This window comes from Chrysochloris asiatica, unplaced genomic scaffold, assembly GCF_000296735.1.
Source record: "Chrysochloris asiatica unplaced genomic scaffold, ChrAsi1.0 scaffold00052, whole genome shotgun sequence".
NCBI classification, from domain to species: Eukaryota; Metazoa; Chordata; class Mammalia; order Afrosoricida; family Chrysochloridae; genus Chrysochloris; species Chrysochloris asiatica.
Window position 1 is genome coordinate 18,757,034 of NW_006408570.1, and position 20,381 is coordinate 18,777,414.

At 37.0% G+C, this 20,381-nt stretch overlaps 1 protein-coding gene across 1 annotated transcript in view; it reads left to right on the forward strand.

The window, feature by feature from the left end:
• USP34 (ubiquitin specific peptidase 34) overlaps positions 1 to 20,381 on the forward strand; it is a 307,094-nt gene that overhangs the window by 57,646 nt on the left and 229,067 nt on the right. Inside the window, 1 exon segment of the mRNA XM_006862984.1 lies at positions 6,701 to 6,768. Within this exon segment, the coding sequence (XP_006863046.1) occupies positions 6,701 to 6,768 (68 nt within the window).

Sequence of the window (20,381 nt, forward strand, 5' to 3'; positions counted from 1 at the left end):
GAGTTCAAAACCCTAAGAAGTCTTCTTAGGGTTATAGTTGTTTAAATGGTAGTTAACAGTTGCCACTTTAGTGAGTGTTTCTTGTGTATTACAGGTAGAGACTTAGCATTTCTTTTTTGCCTAGTAAAAGATAATTCTTTTGTATGTTTTGAATACCAGTTACTGTGAAGTACAGTAAATACAGAAGCAGAGATAATTTTTACTACCTATACATTAAAATTTCATCTGTGTCCATGACATTAAAAACTTGTTTAACAAAATTTAATATAACTTCTCTGAAGTCAGAATTAAAAAAAACCTTTTTGTTGTGAATTCAACAGAGGTTTACTGAGCAGAATCATCCATTTTACAACCAACAATAAAGTAAAATCACATTTTGTGTTATCTCTCTGGATTTTGATCTCCTTAATGTAATATCACTTATGCTGCTTCCTCCCTGTTTCTTTTTTCCTTCTTTCCTAACCCTTCTGAACTTTTTCCCTGGGCAGCCCTTTTGATCTCAAATGGTTGATTATTCCAAGTTGTGCATACTTCTGTGTTTGACTGAAAATTGAGCCATAGGCATGAGTTCATTTCCAGACCTGAAGGATGACTAAGGCCGTACCTCAGAGGTTCAGTCAGTCTGTATTATACTGTGTCCTTGGTTTCCTTTATGATTTAAGTTTTGTTCCTCATTTTATTTCATTTTATCCAGAACCTTCTAAGGTATTAGTTTCGGAACAGTTTTTAGTGGTAAAGGGGCACCATCTAGTAGTTCTTAGATCTCAGATTCCTGGTGACTGATGTTCACATGGTCTGTCCATTGTGAACATTGCACCATCTGTTCCCATATGTCTTCAGTCATCATTTTTCTTAGTTCCTGACAGAAAGTTACACCTTAGATGCTGCTCACAACCTTTTAAGAGCCCAGTCAGTATTAAACCAGAATTCTTGTATAACTGAATTCCCTCAAATAATAACTAATATTGGTTAACTAATGTGGCGCTGTGGGTAATACACTGGACTTCAAAGTTGGTTTGAATGACAAGGTCAGTGAGTGGTACAAGCTCACCAGCCACTCCTTGGAAACCCTATATGGGATTGCTATGGGTAAGAACCGACTAGATGGCTCTTAACAACAATAACAACAAAACACATATATAAATGTATGAATACTAAAATAAATGAAGAAACCAAGTAGTTTGTAAGGTTAGCCATTACCTATATTTTCCCCCCATTGTTTAAATGTACACGTTTTCTGATTTAAAATCTATGTAAATTCTTAGTAAAAGATTTCCAAATAGAATTTCCATACTTACTGATGTAGAAGCAGCCTGGCTCGATCATCAGCTTATTTTTCAAGAAAAGAAATAGACATAGAGAAATGACCATGGTTTACTTTGGTGTTGAAACTATTGCTCTTCTCATCTAGAACAGAGGAAATCAAAGAGTCAAGTAAACAATTAGTCCAGAGGACCTACAGACCATACCAACCACAGCTTCCAGTAGCCTGAGACTAAAAGAACCACATGGTATTTGGCTACCACTGCCAACTGCTCTGATCACACACAATAGGTCTTGGACAGAGTAGGAGAAATATGTAGAACAAAATGTAAAATCATAAAAAAGACCAGACTTACTGATCTGAGAGAGACTGGTGGAACCCTTGAGACACCCTTTATCCATAGAAGTGAACCCACACCCTGGAATCATCTTTCATTAAAAAAATAGGTGTTCATAATGAACAGTAACACCCATGAGGAACATGATCTTCATAACAATTATATGAAAATGAAAAAGGATAGTATTTGCCCAAAGGCAAAGTTCAGAAGACAGAAAGGGGCCAGAAAGAAGGACCAATGGAAATGAGGAACTCAGGAAGAAAGTGGGAAGAGTGTTTTTACATTGAGGGGATCGCAAATAATGTCATAAAGCAAAATGCATATGAATTGTTGAATGGAAAAATAAAAATTTATACTTGAAACTTTCACCAGAACACAACAAAATCACAGGTAAAATAATAATTTAAAAAGGTATGAGTCAGAATTGATTATAACACTCAGCAATAACATCTTATAAATTAATAGCACAATTGTTTAACACTATAATCTCTGCTTATGCTTTCTCTTGAGAATAATATATACTTTTAAACCATAGGTTTTATAACCTGATTAACTAATCGTTGGCAACTTTGCCTCATACAATTTCTTTCTTTCTTTTAAGATTTGGCCCTATGCACACAAATATAGTTAATGCTTGTGCAAATTAAGAACTTAAATTGGAGTTCTTTTGGTAATCAGGGATACTGCAGAACCTGTATGTACTGTGTCTCTCTACTGCTACTCCCCTTCCCCCTAGGAATCTAGAGTTTTTCTTAAAGGAACATTAGGAGTTTTTACAGGACTTCTGACTTTTTTTTTGGAGTCTTCACCACTTTACTCAGGGTTTATATAAACACTTAATGGTTTCCTTAAAGTGATCTGAATCTCAGCTTCTTGTAGCTACACCTTTAAGAACGCTGGTTGTTTCTATAAATTCTTTTTTTTTTTTTTTTAAATAGGGTTTAATTAGGCATCTGGTTTAGCCATGCTGTTTCTCTGCCAGTTAGGCTGGAGTTCCTATTTGGCTTTCACACAGGAAAGGAAACTAAAACCATGAAAAAATGATCACATGTTTTGGCAATCTTTTCCTCAAAAGGAAGAAATAAGATCCCTTAAGTTAATAAGCAGCATTTAGGGATAAGATGGGTTAGAGTTGACCTTATGAACTACCTGTTTTCTTGCAATTATAATAAATCACATATTCAGAAGAGAACATGTTAATGCAATTTCTTGGAAAATAAAACTATTCTAATTGTTGTCGAGATGGTTTTCTTACTCTTAGAAAGAGTAACTATCAGGTTGTGTTCTCTTACAACCTGAACTTGCAATCCTGAGCTTTTGCTTCTTAGGAAAAATTTAGAACTATCAACAAAGAAATAACAATTTTTTACCAGCTTAAGGTTAAAAACTTTTAAGGTTAATAGTCTCATGCTTACAAACTTATTTTAGGCACAAAAGCTCTGTTTGCTGTTATTGTTAGGTGCTGTCGAATTGGTTCTTATTCGTAGTGACCCTATGCACAACAGAATGAACCAACTGCCTGTTTCTGTGCCATCCTCACATTGTTAACGTTCTCTCAGCCCATTGCTGCCTCTGTGGCAGTCCACAGTGCTAAACTCGGTTTGTTGTTGTGGTGGTTGTTAAGTGCTATTGAGTCAGTTCCGACTAATAGCAACCCTGTATAGAGTTTCCAGAGAGCGGCAGGTGAGTTTGAGCTGCTGACCCTGAGGTTCAAACTGACCTTTTGGTCCAGTGCTTATCCCACAGGGCAACACCAGGACTCCAAACTAGCAGTTATTAATTAGTCATATTAGCAGATTTCTCACATGTGCACAAATATTACTCTATGTATGTGTTATATAGGTTCATTCTTAATTATAATGGCTGCAGCTACAGGACAATGACAATAAAAATCAATTTGCCTTGGTCCTTAGGCTTTTAGTAAAATAGCTTAGCAACATTTAGCACAGGTTAGAGAAGTGGAATGCAGTCTCATGTTAAACATTTCCCTCTGACACCCAAATGAAAATGAATTTTGACTCTCTGTTCTGGTTTTATTTGATTTTAGTTTATACTATCCTTTCTCAACCCACAGCTCTTCGTCTGATAACAGTTATTATTAATTTAGTAGTGGAAACCATCTAAGGAAACTTAATTTATAAAAAGAACTTTTAATAAAGAGGAAGTGCAAATGAGGCTTAATAATGAATCCTCAGAGATTAGAAATAGCTCCAATAGCGACCGCAAAGCCTTCAGATGACTAACCTGCCCATTGTCTTTGACTGCAACTTCTTAAGGAAAACTTGAGACAAAGTCACCTACTTAGCAGTTTCTGGACTCATGACCCTCAGAAACTATGTGAGATAATAAGTAATTATTGTTTTAAGATACAAAAAATCTGAGGTGATTTGCTATGCAGCAATAGATACTTTGGTTTATTTAGTTCTGGTGTGGCGCTGTGGGTTAATGTGCCAGACTGCAAAGCCATTTGAACTGCAAGGTTGGCCATTCAAGCTCACCAAACCCTATACAGGGTCGCTGTGGGTCGGAACCAATTCAATGGCACTTAACAACAACAACAAGGCAGGAAAACAAACCATCCCCAAATACTGTTTAGAAGCAGTCTGTAGTTTATACTTGTTTATCACAGGGCTTAGAAATTAGTCATCTTCCTAAGAGTTAAGTTTTCATACTTTCTGTGTTTTCCTTTTTCCCTCTGTCATGAGTTGAATTGCATCCCTTCAAATTATGTGTCAATTTGGCTAATCCATGATTCCCTGTGGTTTGTCAGTTAAGTAATGATGTAATTGTACTCCATGATGTGCTCTTATGTTTCAGCCAGTCACTTGTAAGGGGACTAGGGTGGAATGCAGCATCCTTTAAAATTAGGAAAAGTGTGTGCCAGTGTTGTATTCTATCACCATACTTAATCAGTCTGTATGATAAGCAGATAATCTGAGAAACTTTATTATATGAAGAAGAACGTGGCATCAGGATTAGAGGAAGAGTCATTAACAACCTGCCATATGTAGATGATAGGAGTCCTGGTGTGGCTCTGTGGATTAATGCGCCAGACTGCAAAGCCCTTTGAACTGCAGGCTTGGTTGGCTGTTCAAGCTCACCAGCTACTGTTCGGAAACCCTATACAGGGTCGCTATGGGTCGGAACTGACTTGACAGCACTTAAAAACAACAATGTCTAACTGTGAGACAATAAATTTCTGTTTGTTAAAGCCATCCACTTGTGGTATTTTCGTTAAACAGCAGTACTAGATAACTAAGACACACCCTCCTTTTCCGCCTTCTTACTCTGTATCTCAAGATTCATTCTTATCCCCCATATTCAGGGATTAGAGCAAGTACTCTGGCATCAGACAACCTGAATTTGAATTCTTGTTTCACATTTTACAAACTGTGTGGCCTTGGGGATATTTATTTACATCTCTGGGCTTCATTCTCTTCAGCAGTAAAACAGAGATAATGATAACAAAAAAAAATTGATATTGAATGTTTAGGGAAGTAACTGGACTTAGTAAATATTTCATGAATGTTTGCTCTCATTTTCTTCTCCTTGCCCCCATTCATATCCACCATCTCCTGTTCACTTTATTCTTTTTTCACACTCTTATAATTGATTCTTTCACTTTCATTTTCTCACCTTTCTCTATTTCAATAAAAAACTAATAAGCCATGAACACTTAACTGGCTTCAGAAAACAGTTAAGAAAAATTATGAAATAAAAATCATGTTGGTACTCACAGCATGAATGATCATAATGTAACCTATATGAGTTATACTAACATCAGATGGTACAATAACAATTTCTGAACTCTCAGTGGCTTAAACTGCTTTTACGAGGACATTAGCAAGGATTTTGTAATATCACAAATTAGACTTCTTGTTGTGATATGCCGTGGAGTCAGTTCTAACTCATAGCGAACCTGTACAGGGTTTCTGAGACCGTAAATCTTTACAGGAGCAGAAAGCCTCATCTTTCTCTTGTGGAACGGCTGGTAGTTTTGAACTGCTGACCATGAGATTAGCAGCCTGATTGATAACCACTATGCTACCACATTTTTTCATATGTTTCTTTATTATGCAAGAGACTGAATTAGTTCTGTGAAGTTGTTATCTCATCAGTTTCTCACAACTGGTTTTCATGATTTAGCATAGTGTCTGTTTTTTTTGTAGGGTGGAGCAGGGAACAATGTTTTTATTCCTGAGACTTTAAAAAAAGTTTTTTTTGTTGCTAGGAGGGCTGCTAGAATTCCATTACTACCAAGAGTGGGAAAGAAGACCCGAGAGACTAAAAAAATTTAAACTAAGCAAAGCAAAAGGACACTACAGCATAAATAGCATATGGGATTTGATTTTTACAGTTTTATATCTACTATTTTAATTGTATTAAAGGGTTTAGATTTTAAAGAGCTAGAATACTGGGTTTTGTTGTTTGATGATTTGGTTAGGACTTTTATTTGTTGCTGTTTTTCTATGGGTAAATCCCATTGTCTTTCTTGTTTTTAACTTTTTATTGTGAATTGAGTGGAGGTTTACAGAACAGGTCATCAGTTCCATGTTGATAACAGATCATTTCCATATTCAGCAAATTATACTCTTCCTGTCATTACCGTGATTGTAATCCATTCCATGTACCATCAGTTAACGCTGTTTACCTCTATATTATTACTTAGGGATATTTTTAATAAGAGCTTATTTCAGCAAAGAGTTGATAAAGTCTTATGGCAGTACATCATTCTGTAAAATATATATGACTTAGATGGATTTGAAGTGACTGGAAACCATGGATAATTTAATACCTTATAGAAAAAATATGTATTTAGGATAAATTACTTACCTGATATGTATGTAGTTTTATTTTTTATAAATACACACTTCTCAGAAACAATAAATGCATTTAACTAGAGGTAGGAGAATTTACAAAATCTTCATTTAAAAAAGTGGCTTTATTGTAAAATAAATATATGTAAAGGCATTCGCCTATTCAGCATTTTTTACATATACATTTCAATGACATGTAAATCCTCTTATTTTTAGTTAAAGTGAGAGAAAAATCTTTCACATACATGTTATACATTAATGATTTTTTTTTTTTTCTAATAGATTAGAATATGGCTACATATCCCTGCTGTAATGCAGCACATTATACCTTTTAGGACCTATGTTATCAGGTAAGTTTATAAAAGCATTTTCCTTTCATCGTGAGTATATTACATGTTTAGACCATACGTAACACAGTATAGAATTATGGTATATAAAAGTTCTTTGTAATCCTATCAGTATATATGTTATTGTAATATAGCACTAGATGCTCACCACAAGGTCAGTGATTTAAACAAACTAGCTACCCCTTTGGAGCCCTAAAAGAGATCCACTATGATTCGGAACCAACTGGACCAGCACTTAACAACACGTATTAAAAGATTAATAATGGTTACATACTACCCTGTTCAGTTAATAAATTTATAGAAAGAATCTATTATGTTCTAGGCACTGGGCTCTTGTGCAGCCCAGTAAGGGAAGAGAGACTGAATAAATAATATACAGTATGTTAAAAAGTAGCAGTATGAGAAAAATAGCAAAGTTGGATTGAGAGTTTAGAGGATGGGTTACAGTTTTAAATAGGGACATAGGAAAAAAATCTCATTGAGGAGATACTTAAATTTTGTAAATTTGAAACTAAGAAGGGAAGAGGGTGTGTTGATTAAACTCTTGTTAGATTGTGAGTTTGGTAAAATTTATGACTTTTTTGTTATTCCTTTATTTGCAAATATTTGAGTACGTGCTACTTTCAAGGTACTATTGTAGTTGAGAAAAATATAAAAAAAAGAATCAGATATCAGTGAATGCTGTTCAGTAAAGGTAATGTGACAAAAATAAAATAGGAGGTTTTCTAAAGATGACATATGAAAAACATGAATCATATTTTAGATAGAAGGAGTTGGTCGGAGTATGACATGTTACAGAAATTTAAAGCAGATGTTAGGGGTGAAGTGTAGGTATAGTAAGTAAGGGAATGTACTTATATGAGGTTGGAGTGATAAACAGGGCCAGGTTATTCAGAATTAGCAAGAATATTGTTAGGAGTTTGGGTATAATTTTAGCAGTAAGAATATTTTTAATAGAGAAATCATGATTTTTGAAAGGATCACTTTGGTCTTTGTGTATCTTTAAATTATAGGTATATTAAAGTAGAAGCTTGGGGATCAATTGAAAGGTTAATATTTAATGTAGTAGAAGTATAAATGACAAGCTTGTTTTGATTATTTCAAAAATTGAATGCATAACGTTGGAAGCTGCAGTTAAGAAATCAAACTATGTATTGTATTAGACAAATCTGCTGCGCAAGACTTCTTTTAAATGTTGAAGAGCGAAGATGCCAGTTTGAGGATTAAGATGTACCTGACCCAAGCCGTGGTATTTTCAATAACCTCGTATGTCTGTGAAAGTTGGACTGTGAATAAGGAAGACCATAGAAGAATTGATGCATTTAAGTTATGTTGTTGGAGGAGAATATTAAAAGTACTGTGGACTGCCCAAAGAACAGACTAGTCTGTTGGAAGAAGTACAGTCAGAATGCTCCTTTAGAAGCCAGGATGGTCAGACACATTATCAGGAGGGACCATTCGCTGGAGAAGGACATCATGCTTGGTAAAATGGAGGGTCAACTAAAAAGAGGAAGAACTTTAATGATGTGGATTGGCACACTGGCAACAGCAATGGACTCAAGCATAGCAACAATTGTGAGATTGGCACAGGACTAGGCAGTTTGATTCTGTTGTGCATAAAGTTGCTATCTATGCATAGGTACTGACTATGTAGCACCTATCAACAGCAACAACAACAACAAGTGAAAAAAGGAAAATGTGGCATAAGGAAAAGGGATAGATACCATCATGGATGACACTTACCCTCAACCCTCAGTTTTTTCTTTTAGGCCATGGGTACCATTGACCAGGATGTTAAAGCTTGGGAGAAATTAAAAGGGTGTGATTTTTTCTGACACTTGGTTGTACTGTGGGGGCTTCTGTGATGCTATGATGCTGGAAGCTATGCCATTGGTATTTTTAATAGCCACTGAAAACATTATGAATTGAAGTGGAACATTTTCAGATATAGTGTTAGAAGATGAAAGCATTGAGTAGCGCCAGAATACTGTCAGAAGATAAGTCCCTAAGGTTGCAAGGCACGCAAAACACGACTAGTGAAGAACTGCCTCTTCAAAGCATAACGGAACATAAAGATGCACATGAAGTAAAGCTTTTGCAACCTTCATTTGCTAATGAGGCACATTTCAGATTAGGAGAAACAGCTACAAACATCCATTAGTAATCAGTACATGGAATATACAAAGTGTGAATCTAGGAAAATTGGAAGTTGTCACAGATGCAGTGGAAAGCGTAAAGATCAATATCCTAGGCATTAGTGAGCTAAAATGAACTGGCATTGACCATTTTGAATGAGGCAATCCATATTGTTTACTATGCTAGAAAGCACAAATGCAAGAGGAATGATGTCTCATTAATTTTCAAAAAGAACATTTCAAGATCTGTCTTGAAGTGCAGTACTGTCTCTGATAGGATAATATATGTACACCTATAAGAGGAAGACCAATTAATACCATTGTTACTCATATTTACAGTTCAGTCATAAATTTACAGTTCATTGTTGATGAAATTAAAGAATCCTGATGAGGCACCATAGAATAAACACTCAACCTCAAGGTCGCTTTGAATTGCAAGGACGATGTTTCAGACTCTCCAGCCGCTTCTCAGAATCCCCAAACAGGATCGCTGTGAGTCAGAACTGACTTGATGTCACTTAAAAATAACAAGGAGTCCAGGTGTGGTGCTGTGGGTTAATGTGCTGGACTGCACAGTCTGTTGAAAGTGCAAGGTCAGCGGTTCAAGCTCACAAGCCATTCCTTGGAAACCCTATACAGGATTGCTATGAGTCGGAATTGACTCGATGGCACTTAACAATAACAAATCATCTTCATTAGTCTGAAATTGATCTAACATGCAATCAAGATGTACTGATGGTTACTGGTGATTGGAATGCAAAGGTTGGAAACAAAAAGGAAGGATCTGTAGTTGGCAAATGTGGCGCTGCAGATAGAAATGGTGCTGAAGATCACATGGTAGAATTTTGAAACAACAGTGGCTTACTCATTTGTAAATACCCTTTTAAAACAATATAAAAAGTGACTATAAACATGGACCTCACCTGATGGAATACATAGCAATCAAATTGACTACATCTGTGGGAAGAGACTGTGGAAAAGCTCAATATCATCAGCCATAATTAGGCCAGGGACTGACTGTGGAACAGGTCATCAATTGCTTTAATGGAAGTTTTTGATGAAACTAAAGAAAATGGAAGGAAGTCCATGAGAACATATCCCACCTGAATTTAGTGACCATCTCAAGAAGAGATTTGATGCATTAGACACTAATGACCAAAGACTAGAAGAGCTGTGGGATGGCATCAAGATAGTCACACAGGAAGAAAGCAAAAGATCATTAAATTAGACTGGAAAGAAAATCCAAAATGGTTGTCAGAAGAGCCTCTGGAATTAACTCTTCAGTGAGCGTAGAGATGCTAAAGTGAATGGAAGAAATGAGGAAATTAAAGAGCAAAACCGAACATTCCAAAGGGCAGCTTGAGAAGACAAAGTTGTTAAGTATGATATATGCAAAGTCTTAGATTTAGGAAACGAAAAGTGTCAAGTACATGCACAGCATTTCTCAAGCTGAAAGAACTGAAGAAAAAATTTAAGCTTCAACTTATATTGAAGGATCCTAGGAGTCCTGGTGTGGCGCTGTGCGTTAATGCGTCAGACTGCAAAACTGTTTGAACTGTAAGGTCGGCGGGTCAAACTCACTAGCTGCTCCTCAGAAACCTTATACAGAGTTGCTTTGGGTTGGAACCGACTCAGCGGCATTTAACAACAACAAATGAGAAAATGGAGTCCTGGTGTGGCACTGTAGTATCAGCACTGGACTGCTAACAATAAGTTTGGTGGTTCAAACCCATCAGTGATTCCTATACTGGGTTGCTATATGTCAGAAAAGACTCGACAGCGCTAAGCAGCAATAATGGTCAATACTGAATGATGCTCAAAGCATCAAAAGAAGATGGAGAAATACGCAGTCACTGAACCAAAAAGAAATGGTTGATGTTCAGCCATTTCACATGGATAAAATAAAGTCAAGAACTGATGGTACTGAAGGCATTGATGAAAATCAGGACTGCAGAATTGACAGACTACAAATTGAAATCTTTCAACAGGCTGATGAACAAATGGAGGTCCTCACTTGTCTATGCCAAGAAATTTGGAATACATGTACCTGGCCAACCAGTTGGAAGAGATCCATGTATTTGTGCATATTCCAAAGAGAGGTGACTCAGTGGAATGAAGAAGACATCAACATCATTAACAATAATCATGCAAGTAAGGTTTTGCTAAAGATAATTGAAAAACCGCTGCAACATTATTTCAACAGAGACCTGCCAGAAATTCAAGCTGGATTCAGAAAAGGAGTAGAAATAGCGATACTGTTGCTGATGTCAGATAGAACTTAGGTGAATCAGAGAATACCAGAAAATGCTTGTGCTTTATTGACGTTATGGATCCTCACAAGCTGTGGATACCATTGCAAAGAATTAATTTTTCTCATGAGGAACCTATACATAGACCAAGAAGCAGTTATTGGAGTAAAACAAGTGAATGCTGAATGGTTTAAAATCAGGAAAGGTGTGTGCAAGCGTTGTATTCTTTACTAATGTTTATTTAGTTTGTATGCTTAACAGATAATCATAGAAGCTGGATTGTATGAAGAAGAAAGTAGTATCGGGATGGGAGGAAGACTCATAAAACAACGTGTGATATGCAGATGATGCTGTTCTTGTTGTTGTTAATTGCTGTTGAGTCTGTTTGGACCCGTGTTGTTAAGTGCTGTTGAGTTGATTTTGACCCTTAGAGACCCTGTATAGGGTTTCCGAGGAGCAGCTGGTGAGCTTGAACCGCCGACCTTGCAGTTCAAATGGCTTTGCAGTCTGGCTCATTAACCCACAGTGCCACACCAGGACTCCGTTCAGGCCCATAGAGACCCCATATAGAGTTTCCGAGGAGCACCTGGTGAGCTTGAACCACCGACCTTGTGGTTCAAATGACTTTGCAGTCCAGTATACTAACCCACAGCACCACACTAGGACTTGCTTTCTGAAAGCAAAAAGAACTAAAAATACTTACTGATGAAGATAAAAGACTGCAGTGTTGAGTGTGGATTGCATTGCAATATAAAGAAAAGGAAAATCTTCACAACTTAACTTGTAAGTGATACCCCATTAACAGGAGAAGAGATTGAAGTTGTTGTCAGAAACTTCATTTTGTTTGGCTCTACAATCTATGCTTAGGAAACAGCAGCCAAGAAATCCAACGACATATTTCATCAGGCGAATCTGTTGCACAAGACTTCTTTAAAGTGTTTCAGAGTAAAGACGTCAGTTTCAGGACTAAGGTGTATCTTAACTCTGCCTTAATATTTTCAATAGTCTCATATACATGAGAAAATTGGACAATGAATAAGTAAGACCATAGCAAAATTTATGCATTTGAGTTACATTGTTGGAGAATAATATTGAAAGTACTGTGGACTGTGTGTTGGAAGAATTACAGCCAGAATGCTTCTTGGAAGCTGGGATAGCGAGACTTCATCTCTCAGACTTTGGACATTATCAGGAGGGACCAGTCTCTGGAGAACGATATCATGTTTGGTAAAATGGAGGATCAGAGTGAAAGAGGTAGACCCTCAATGAGATGGATTGCAATGGTGGCCGCAGCAGTGGGCTCTGGCATAGCAAGAATTGTGAAGTTGGTACAGGACCAGACATTGTTGGGTTCTTTTGTGCATAGGGTCACTGTGAGTCCGTTGTGACTCTCTGGTACTAATAACAACAACAACACAACAACGTGGACTTCCACAAGAAACCTATATATATCTGTCTTGGAAGAGATGCTTCTTAGAAGTTATGATGGTGATACTTATTCTTTCATACCAGTCTCCAGAGAAGGAATAATAGTTGAGGAAAATTTAAGTGGTACTGGCCAGTTGGAAGTACAGACTTGTTGCTCAGAATATCATCAGTTTATGGGTGGTCAGTATAAACATAGCGCTTAAAAATCATTGGAGTGATTTAAATTATCTGGAGAGAAAAAATATAGAAAGAGAAGAAATTGAAGAATCGAGTTGTGTCCATTAAAGAACAATTAGTGTAAAATATTTATTTTAATAAGAAATATCCTTTCACCATGGTTAGGTACACAGTCTAGTAACATTAATTATGCCCCTGGTGTTGCACTGTATGATAAGCACTGTACTGATAACAGTAAGGTTGACAGTTCAAATTGACAAGCAGATCCTTGGAAACCCTATTATACGTACAGGGCGGCTATGAGTCAGAAAAACTCTGCGGCACTTCAGACAAGAACAGTGCTGTGAAACTTAACACTATTTCTAAGAGCCTTTGATCACCCTAACCAGAACTCAGTAACCTTTAAGTAATAACTCTCCATTGTTTCCTCTGGGCAGCTCTTTGTAAACACTAACCTTTTTGTCTCTGTGCTTTGGCTTATTTAGATAAGATCACACAATGTATGTGTGTGTGTGTTTTTTTTTTTTTTCCTGACTAATTTCACTTACCATAATGTTTGTCTATTTCATTGCATGTATAAGGATTTACTTTCTATTAAGTATATAACACATTTTCTTTGTTTTTTGGGCTGTTTCTACCTTTTGACTGTTAGTAAATAATGCTGCAATGAATTGGTGTGCAAATATTTGAGTACCTACTTTCAAGTCATATGAAAATTCTGTGTCTAACTCATTGAGGAACTGCCAAGCAGAAATGTAGTACCTGTTTAGCGCAATGCCTGCACCATTCATTTCACATTCTCATCAACAATTCTTGTTGTTCTTAAGTGCTGTCAAGTTAGTTCTAACTCATAGCAAACACGTAAAGAAGGGGTCTGAGGTTTCAGAAATCTTAATGGGAGCAGAAAGCCTTATATTTCTCATTTGGTGTGGCTAGTGGGTTTGAACTGCAGGCCTTGTGATTAGCAGTGCAGTGATTATCTACAGCCCCAACAGTATTCCATGAGGTGTTCCATTTCTCCACATTGTTGCCAACAATCACTGAATGTTTTTCTCATAATAGGCATCGTAGTGGTCTGTGGCGGTTAAGTAGTAGTATTGTGTCTCTTAAGGAAGATCTGGGTTTGATTCCTAGCCAATGTCCTTCATGCACAGCTACCACCTGTCTATGGAAGACTTAACTTGTTCATGATTTCCAATAAATTTCGGTAGAGATTCTCGAATCTTCCAGACTAGGAAGAAACACCTAGTGAACTATTTCTGAAAACTGTAGTTTACAACAGTCCTGTCCTGGTGTGGTGCTGTAGGATAAGCACTGGACTGCTAGGTCAGTTTGAAATGCAAGCTTGGCAGTTCAAACTCACTAGCCACTCCTCGGTAACTCTATACAGGATCGCTATGAGTCGGAACTGACCATAGGTGGCGCTTAACAGCATTCTCAAATAGTCTTGGGGTAGTGCAGAACCAGGCAGTGTTTTGTTCCATTGTGTGTTCCATTGAGTTGTTCCATTGTGTGTTCCATTAAGTTGACTTGAGTTGGCCATTTGGATATCTACTTAAGAAAAATGACTGTTAAGAAGTAATTTGTCCATTTTAAAGTTAGACTACTTGTTGAGTTGTTAAGTAAATCTTAACAGTTAGCTTAAGTTTATTAAGTTAACTTTAAGGTTTGTTTTTTTCCCGTTATATTACTATTACATCCTTATAACAGACGTGGTTCTGAAATATTTTTTCCCATTCTGTAGGCTATCTTTTTACTTTCTTGATAAAGTCCTTGGAAATAAAAAATTGTCCCTTTTTTTAGAAAACAGTTATTTTTGGTTTGCAAATTTCTTCTGCTGTTTGAAAGTAGAGCATCCCTGTGAAACTTTTCTAAAACTGAAACGATGTAAAGTGAAGAAAATACTACCATTAACGTACATGGGAACATTTTTTTGAGTGGTCCAGACCCTAAAAATAATTTTTCATACCATACCAAATAATGCACAGGACCTAAAATAATACTAACCTACAAGGGGAGGGTAAGCCAAAAAGTGCAGTTAACTTGGGTTTCAGTTCATACATGTGTGGATTTATGAAATAAATAAAATATATTTAAATACGACTCCACAATCAGCGGATTGCTGTAAACACGTTCTCTCAGTATTAAATTTTTCTTAGGAATGCTTCAAAAAGGAAGATCCAATCAAAACAGTTTCTTGGGCAGTCTGACGTTGTTGTTGTTAAGTGCCGTTGAGTCGGTTCCGACCCATAGCGACCCTGAACAGGGTTTCCGAGGCTGTAAATCTTTATGGGAGCAGAAAACCTCATCTTTGTCCCGCCGAGCAACTGGCAGTTTCGAACTGCTGACCTTGAGGTTCACAGCCTGATTCATAACCACTACGCTACCAGAGTGGCAATCTGATAGGCCTGTTAATTTCAAGACTGAGAGATCACCTCAGAAGGTAATGTTGACATCTTTTGGGAATCCTATGGGGTAATCTTGATACGTTTTCTTGAAAGAGACAGCACAATCACAGGGGCTCCTTATGAAGTCTTAAGAAACTTCAAAGCTGCATTTGTGAGAAATTTTTCTCAAAGTTTTATTTAGAATTTTTTTCTCATCACCACAATGCTCTTGCTCTATAATTCAGGTTTGCAAGTGTCACCTACTCTAGGACATACATATTACCCTGTTGACCTACAACCCTGATCTTCCCCCTTCAGACTTCATTTTCTTTCCAAAATTCAACGTACATTTCAAAGTAATGCGATTTGAGTCTCTCAGATGTCAGAACTGCTGTTTTGGTGTCGTGTAAGCAGAAGAATACAGAATTCTTTGGAGGAATGGTTAGAGAGCTGGAAACACAGCCTTCAGAAGTGTGTAAACCTCAGTGGAGGAGGATATATTGGGAAGCCATTGCTTCACATTTTGGTATTTTTGTTTAATGTTTCTATATTTTGTAGCGGTACTTTAACTTACCCTTGTAATAATGTTTACACACAGTTCAAATCTATGGCAACTTGGTGCTGAGATGCTGAGTGCACTTCCAGGGGAAGGAACGTGACAATGTCACTCTACGGAATGCCCACTGCCTCTAATGTCTTCCTATAAAACAAACACTGAACACTAGTTTCATTTTTTGCCTTTCATCATAAATTAAAAATCTTTGTATTTTTTAGTTTTCAAAAAGGGATACTAATACGGTCTTTCTGTTACACCAAAGTAGCATTTCTAAAGGAAACTTTTGAAAAGCAGGGGACACCTGTATTTGGAATAACTATTTTGATAAAAACTTTGTTTACTTGTATGCATAAGATATAATCCAGTAAGATTACATTACATGTTCATTGTAATCTAAGTTACATGTTTAAAATTGCAATTTTTTCAAGTCGAAATAGGATCTTCCAAATTGTGGGGATAGAGCTGTGTCTTACTAAATGCCTTTATTGATATTTAAAATTTTAGCATTTTTAATTTCGAAAGATTCATAAAACCTTGGAGTAATATCATGAAGAATTTATTATGACCCCTGGTAGTACTGTGGATTGGGAGTTGGACTGCAAACTGCAAGCGTAAACCCCAGTAGCTGCAAGGTTTACACCCTTAATTGGTGGTTAGAACCTACCAGCCAGGTGATCTGAAGATTTACAGTCTCAGAAACTCTATAAAGTGTCTGTGATTTGGAATTTGCTCAATGGCAGTGGGTTTTAGTGGGAAGAAGATAGATATTACAGTGAAATTCACGAAGTATCTTGTCGATAGGGGTGGGACATAATTCATTTTATAAATATTTTATTGTGGCAGCCTGGAGATACAGTTTTCTTAAAAAAGTTAAGACAGTTTTCTTTAAAAAGTTAAGATTTATTTTTTCCTTTGTTGTATGTACTTTTGTTATTTCTGAAGTATCCATTGTCAAAAACACAAGGACTTGAAATTTTGTTGTTAAACGGAATCAGTTCCAACTTAAAGTGTCCCTATGTACAATAGGTCATAACATGGCGTGCTCATGTGCCGTCATCACGATTGTTGCTATGTTTGATCCTGTTACAATCATTATGTAAGTCCATCTCATTGAGGGTCGTTTTCTTTTTCTTTACTAAGAATGATGTCCTCCACAGTCTGGTCCCTTTGTATAACATGCCCAAAGTACGTGAGATGAAGTCTTGCTATACTTTTTCTAAGGAGTATTTAGGCTGTACTTCTTGCAAGATAGACTGGTTTGTTTTTCTGGCAGTCTATGATATATTCAATATTCTTCAACACCACAGTTTGAATGCATCGTCTCTGGTCTTCTCTATTCCTGTTTTCACAAGTATATGAGACAATTAAAAATTACTTGGGTCACACACCTCTCAAAGTGACATGTTTGCGCTTTTAACACTTTGAAGAGATCTTTTGTAGCACATTTGCCCAGTGCAGTACATTGTTTGATTTCTTGACTGCTGCTTCGATGAACTTTACTTGTTAATCCAAGTAAAATGAAATCCTCTACAGCCTTTACTTCATTTATCATGATATTACCTATAATTCCAGTTGTGAGAATTTTTGTTTTCTTTATAGTGAGTTGTAATCTATACTGAAGGCAAGGCTTTGGTGTTTGGTTTTCATTAGTAAGTGTTTAAGTCCTTTCCAGTTCTAACAAGCAAGGTTGTATCACCTGCATATTGCAGGCTACTAATGAGTCCTCTTCTAATCCAGATGCTCCATTCTTCTCAGGATAGTTCAGCGTCTCAGATTATTTGTTTAGCATACAGATTGAACAAATAAAGTGAAAGAACCAACCCTGACACACACTTTTCCTGATTTTGAACTATGCAGTGTCTGCTTGTTCTATTTGAATGATTATCTCTTATTCTATGTAAAGGTTTTTGTTTTTGTTTATTAATGTTTTATTGTGAATTATATGATAGTTTACGTGAGAGAACTTTAGTTTTACATTCATTCCATCGTGTATCATTTCATTGCCATGGTTCCAGTCTCCTCCATGCATCATCTTCCGACCAAAGGGTATATCCTAGAAACCTGTCTTCTACCCCCCCACGTCTTCTGCCCACAGTTCCTCTCCCTCTCTGGATCCAAAGTCCCCAGCCGCTTCATCACTCCACCTCATCGTGTCTGTCTCCATCTCAGGCATCCCTGCTTCTCTGGGGTAGGGTCCTGCTCTCGGCTCTTCTCTGTTGATGGTCCTAGAGACCTCCACTCCTAGACTGGAGAAATAATCACTCCCTTCCTTGCTACAAAACGTCTACCTTTGTATTTCCAACCCTCACAATCAGTTATGATAACCATTATTCACTACAGTATGGTGAGTTACCCATCTGTATTTCATTTCATCAGTTCCGCCTAGATAGCTTGGATAGTACTCACTGATGATTCTGCCTTCCTCCATGCCCCCTAGCTCTAGGTTCCCTCTTGAAAGCTTGTAAAGCCAGTCACTTCTTGCCTTTGTAGTCACCCCTTCCCCATTTGGGTATCCAATGTCCAAGTTGCCCATCTCTGTCTACTCAGTGTGTGGAGGGGGTGGGAATGTTTCTTGCTGTAAGGATTTGTTGTCTCTTTTGAGTAACTCTATGTACAGGTTTTCCATGAACTCAAGTAAGTGTTTTAGAATTCCCATTCTTCACAATGCTATCTGTAGTTTGTTACGAACCAAAAAAGTCAAATGCCTTTCCCTAGTCAATGAAACACAGCTAAACAAATTTCTGGTGTTCTCTGTTTTTAAAGAAGGTGCATCTGACATTAGCAACGATATCCCTTGCTTTACATCCTCTCCTAATTCTGGTTTGAATTTCTGGCGGATTCCTGTTGATGTACTGCTGCATCTATTTTTAAATTATTTTTAGCAAAAATTTACTTCTATTTGGTAATAATGGTATTGTTTGATAATTTCTGTATTTCTTTGAATCATATTTCCTTGGAATTGAGCACAAATATGTATCTCTTCCAATGAGTCCTGGTAGCATAGTGGTTATGAGTCGGCATGCCTCAAGGTCATCAGTTTGAAACTACCAGCCATTCCATGGGAGAAAGATGAGACTTTCTGCTCCTGTAAAGTTTTACAGCCTCAGAAACAACATACAGGATCGCTGTGAGTCGGAAGCAACTCCATGGCAATCAGTCACCAACCACCACCATCACCACGGATGTCTTCCAGTCAATTTGACAGGTCTGAATTTCTTGGCACAGATGAGTGAGAGCTTCTAACATTGCATCTGTTTGTTGAAACATTTTAGTTGTTATTCCATCAATTCATGGAGTCTTGTTTTGCACTAAAGCCTTCAGTGTAGTTTGGACTTCTTCAGTTACATTAGCTCTTGATCATATGCTGCCTTTTGAAATCATTGAACACTGAGTACTTCTTTTTACTCTAGTGACTATGTATTCCTTCCATCTTCTTTTGATGCTTCCTGTATTCAGTATTATATCCATGTTGTGGTGGTAAGTGCCGTCAAGTGTGTTGTGACCCATAGCAACCCTGAATAGGATTTCCAAGGAGCGGCTGGTGGGTTTGAACCGCTGATCTTGTGGTTCAAACTGTCCTTGGGGTCCAGGGCATTAATCCACAGCGCAACACCAGAACTCTGTTATGCCCATTGAATCCTTCAGTATTGAAAATTGAGCGTATAATTTTTTTTATTCAGTTCTTTTGGCTTAAGAAATGCTGAACACGTCCTCTCCTTTTGATTTTCTAACTCGAATTCTTCACTATTGTACTTTTATTTACTTGAGCTTTACTTTAAAATCTCTGTTCAGCTCTTATACTTTATTATTTCTTCGATTTTGAGTAATTTTCATGTATGGTGTAAGGTACAGGTTCAGTTTCAATCTTTTGTACTAACAGATTTCGTTTACATAGCACCATTTGTTGAACTGCCTGTTTTTCATCACTGGATGAACTTGGCATCCTTGTTGAAAATCATTAGGCCATAGATAAGGGTTTATTTTTAGATTCTCTGTTTTACTGGTCTTTATATCTTATGGTAAGGAGTTCTGATAGCATAGTGGTTATGAATCAGGCTGCAAACTGCAAGGTTAGCAGTTTGAAACTACCAGCTGTTCCGCAGGAGAAAGATGAGGCGTTCTGTTCCAATAAAGATTTACAGCCTCGGAAATGCTGTACAGGGTTGCTGTGAGTCGGAGACTCCACTGCACACCACCACCACCACCACCACCACTATATTTTATGCTGTACTAATACTGTTGTAGCTGTTTAGGAAGTTTTGAAATTGGGAAGTATTAATCCTCCTACTCTCCAACCCCCAAGGTCTTTTTGCTTTTTGAACTCCTTGCCCATTCTTACGAATTTGAAAATTGGTTTTTACATATGTGCCAAAAATATGTTGGAATTTTGATAGATATTGCAATGAATCTGTGGTATTGCTTTTGGCAGTTACCAACATCTTCCAATTTGTGAACATAGCATGTAATTCCTTATTTTTAGATCTTTGATACTTTCTTTCAGTAATATTTAAGTTTCCAGTTTATGTATCTTTCACTTTCATGGTTAAAAATTTTCCGGTTTTCCTTTTTCTTTCATTTTTTTTTAAGTATATGCTATTCTAAATGCTCTGATAGTGTAGTGGTTATGAATCGGGTGTTAATCTCACGGTCAGCATTTAAAAAATTCCAGCTGGAAAAAGATGAG